The sequence below is a fragment of the Pagrus pagrus genome (assembly GCF_965226575.1).
Source record: "Pagrus pagrus genome assembly, chromosome: 8".
Taxonomy (NCBI): Eukaryota; Metazoa; Chordata; class Actinopteri; order Spariformes; family Sparidae; genus Pagrus; species Pagrus pagrus.
In genome coordinates, this window is record NC_140192.1 from 1,584,235 (window position 1) to 1,588,677 (window position 4,443).

Consider the following 4,443-nt stretch of genomic DNA (forward strand, 5'->3'; position numbering starts at 1 on the left):
TGGCGATTGGGTCGTTTCTGTAAACAAAATCCAACATTTAAACTTCATTTTCTCCTCCTTGCTGCATATTTCCTTTCATTCCCAGCTGGCTTAGAGAGGCTGTAGACGGCCATGTGCTTGGGTGATCCCTCACTGGCTTCCCAACAACAAACGCTCAGTCAGGTGTGCCACTTCGTCTCTGGTACCTGTTTCCATACATTCACCGCAGTCACAGTTTTACACACATGCAGACTCAGACCCAGAGAAGTCAGTGTGCGTGGCAGGGAGGGCTTCCAAAGACCTGGTTGAGCCGTTTTACGGTCCTGTTGGCGAATCTGAACTTCCCTCGCTTCTTCAGCGAGGCCGTGTACTGGTTGGACTTGAGTTTGGAGTAATAGTCTGAGAACTTGTTGAAGAGGATGGATATGGGCAGACCGTTGAGGATGATTCCAAACGCGATGCAGATGAAAGCGAAGAGACGACCCAGGATGGTCTCCGGGTAGACGTCTCCGTAGCCCACAGTGGAGATGCTGACCTGCAGGGGAGGGAGCAGAGCGGTCAGTGGTGATGGAGAGAGAACCTGAGCAGCAGACCATTACATTTTAAATGAAAAATATTGTACAATTAAAATATAGTTTTTAGATTTAATTTTAAATGAGATCTTGTTTATTTTTTGGCCTTTTCAAAATGTTTAATTAAGGATAATTTTATCGTATATCATTTACTTTAAATATGATGGAATAATAATCAGACTTAGGCTGATTTTAGTTTGGTTCCTTTGTGAAACTGCTGACAACAAGGTCTGGATTATCTTGAATACCGGGTCATGATTTCTGGAGAGAGAGACATTGCTGTTAAGTTTTTCAAATGTATTTTTTGGTGCTTTTAGTGCCATCTAGTGCCTATATATTGGAAAGAAGGCAGACATCTTTAAAGACTCTGTAACTCACACCAAAACAAAACAATCTAGATATGTAAACAGAACTACAAGTACGAGGAACACTATCGGATTTGATTTCTTTGTGAACTGTCTCTTTAAATGTACGTATGTTGCTTTTATCTCTTAGTGAGAATCCGTTCATAGTTAATAACAGACAGCAGTGAGTGTTTCAATGACTCCTCTGCATCTGCCCACATTAATACAGCAGAATCTGCAGCACTCACAGTTTCCTTCACTATAACCATTACTATGATTAAGAGGATTATCGTTTCCTTCCCCTGGATTAAAAGATTCTACCACTCGGTCTGAGAGGGAGGGGAACGATCTGTTCACGGGGTTATTAATGGCAACAGGCAGTAAATCAAACTAAAGACGTACTGACATTAATGAATCAGTGAATATACTATATAAATCTATAGTTTGAACTTTCTATTGACCAAACAAGCAACACTCAGTGAAGCCTGAGCTGGCACGTCCAGCAGGAGACTTGACCTCATTGTGTTTAGTAAGCCAGGCAGTGCTGCACAGTAATCTAATAACATTAAACAGTTCACACACCAATCAGGGACTCAGCATTAAACTAATTCAATAGCAGGACACTTTATTTTACTTATATAAAGAGGTTAGCTCAGGTCTGTTACATAGCTAGGTGATTTTAACAGTCCAGCCAAAAATGAAAATTCTGTCATTATCTCCTCACCCCCGAGCGGATCGTAGTCCAGAAAAACATTTCACCCAAACCTTGATTTATAATATTAAAAACAACCAAAGCAAAATAGATAAAATCCCTCCATGCAGCCCATCCACTGTAATTCAAGTCTCCTGAAGCCCCGAGATCCCAAATTTCGGCAACCTCCAAGCACAGCAGAACATCATCAGCGTACAGTGAAATACAGCATTGTCGGGCTGCATTAACTTTTCATTTTTCGCTTGTAGATTATTCTTTCTATCATTTTCACGATTCATTGATTAATTGTTGGGTCTGCTTGTCCTACGCAATCCAAGTCTCCCTGAGCCCTGAGATCGCTGACTGATTCAGAAGACTATTTACACCCTTTGCATAGTCAAGCTTGTGCATCCACTTCAGATGGGGTGCATGCTAACGCTTTTAGCTTAGCAGCTACAGTGAAGAGTTCAGCTTCATAAACATCTTTTCAATTCAATTTGGGATCCCAGGCTTCTTTTGGATTATGCTGGACGAGCTGTATGGAACCATTTTATGTTTGTTATTTTGGTTATGTTTTTACATTTTAAAATCCAGCTTCTTCAGTTGTTTAGGAGAAGCTCCAGATCTAGACAACAATTCCTGGACCACAATCTTTCTGTTCACATGAACGTGAGTAGACAGTGACTGAATTTTCTTTTTTGTGAACTGTTGCTTTAAAGGTCCAATTTGTAAGAAAGCTGATTTTTGAGTCTCAGTCCAACTTTTTAAATACTGGCACTTTGGGACAGCGTCCAGCCCGACCTACAATCCCAAACGTCAGTATTTGACAAGTTGGGAATTGTTACAAATAGGATCTTTAAGAATCTTCCACCTGTGTTGTCACTCCCTCCTGGTCCTTTAGACTTTAAATAGATGTACTTACAGCTGCCCACCACCATGCATGAGGGATGCTGGTGAAGTTTGTCTGCGGCATGTCGTGCTCCACAGTGTAAACCATGGCAGAGAAGCTGAAGATGCCCATGGCGATGAAGAGGAAGAGGCAGCCCACTTGCTGGTAGCACTGACGCAGAGTGAAGCCAAACGCTCGCAGACCTGTGGAGTGTCGGGCCAGCTTCAAGATCCGAAAGATTCGCATCAGTCTCATGATCCGCAGCACTTGGCCGAGCTTCCCCACCTGCCCCACCGCCTGCATGTCGGCCTCGTGCTTCATGTAGTTCTCCTCGTTGTCGAAGAACTCCAGGATGGCCTGCAGGTACTGAGGCAGGATGGCGATCAGGTCCACGGTGTTGAGCACGCTCCTGCTGAAGGCTTTGAGGTCAGGCGTGGACACCAGACGGAGCAGGAACTCCATGGTGAAGAAGGCGATGCACATGGACTCCACGTATTCCCAGTATGTCTTACCACTGAGTTGACCTGTGGCAGTTCTGTACTGCATCTCCTCCACCGTGTTGAGAGTCATGGCCACCAGGGAGATCAGGACAAACACGCTGGAGGCCAACGCCATTAGCTTGGCCTTGATGGACGAAAACGGCTTCTCCATCAAGTTCCAGATTGCTCGGCGCCTCTGGCCCATGAACATGTCATGAAAGAGCTCTTCGTTCTCCTCAATCTCCACCTCCGCCTCCAGCTCCCTCTGGATCTTCAGCTGCTCGTTCAGCTCGTCCTGCCTCTCCTCGAAGGAGATGCGGCAGCAGCGGTGGGTGTTCTTGATCCTCACGCCCCAGTAGTTGATCTCCTCCAGGAAGTTGCGGGGACACAACTCGTCCTTGATCCAGAGCACTCCGGTCCTGTAGAAGTTGAAGATACTGTGGAAAACGTCCGGGTCCCTGTCGAAGAAGTACTCGTTGTTGATCACAGTGTAGTCATCGCACAGGTCCAGCTTCATGTTGTGGTCTGTGTAGGTGGCAAGTCGTCCTATCCTGGTCTTGGGATACTTTGCAGCCGTCTTGTAGGCTATCTGATAGGGCTTCCCTCCGACATTGATGTTGATCATGTAGTTCTTCTTGGGTGAGATCTGCCTGGAGTAGCCGCACGGAGCGCCATCATCCCCTTCGTCCTCATACTCGGCATAGATGTCGTAGATGTCTCTGCTCAGCTCCTGCATGGAGTTCCATGTTTTCACGCAGCTTTCTTTGGCGAGTGGATAAGCGATCTCCGAGGGTCTTCGATTAATGTCCGAATCTGTGACTTTGTAGTTGGAGAACAGACTCTGCCTCCTGTTCCAGAAGTTTGCCACCTTGCTGGAGGTCCCCATGTCCACCCCCCCCAGACTACACAGCAGACAGAGCACTCAGACCAGCCGGCATTACTGCTGTCTAATACCCCTTTACCTAAGCATGGAGGACATGAGCAGGATGCCTCATGGCCCCATTAATGTTGCTGACTGAGAGGATCCGCGTGCTTACAGGACATCTAAATACTATTATCCCCTGCTGAGCTGCCTGGCTCACATGACGCTGGCTGTGTGGCACATCTCACCACATGCCCATCATGACTTCACCCTCTTTTTAGTTTTTAAATATTTTATGATATGAGCACAAAGTTCCTGCAGCTGATTTGGGTGATTTAAAGAAAATAATAAGCAACAATCAGTGTTGTTTTCCTCACTTTTATTTATGAAAGCATAAGCACTGTGCTATGCATTAATCTTTATGAAATCCCTACAGATTACTCAAGGAAGTCATGTTGGAAGGTTATGATTGGAAAATACCACCCGTGTGTCTTGTTTCTTTCTCGTTCATTGAGGGAAAATAAAACTCTTCATTCTGATTTTCTTTGCAGATAAATAACAAAAATCCTTTACAAATTTTTATTTTTGGTGAAGTGTCTTTTTTCAAATTTACAATGAATTGTTTGT

General features: G+C 44.8%; 1 protein-coding gene across 1 annotated transcript; it reads right to left on the reverse strand.

Moving 5' to 3' along the window:
* Window positions 1-247: 247 nt before the first annotated feature.
* LOC311261858 (potassium voltage-gated channel subfamily V member 2-like) lies at window positions 248-3,840 on the reverse strand (the record flags this gene model as incomplete). The annotated part of the gene is made up of 2 exons (XM_084360871.1): window positions 248-514; window positions 2,509-3,840. The coding sequence occupies 2 exons, from the start codon at window positions 3,838-3,840 to the stop codon at window positions 248-250; spliced, it is 1,599 nt and encodes a 532-aa protein (XP_084216997.1).
* Between the last annotated feature and the right edge of the window lie 603 nt (window positions 3,841-4,443).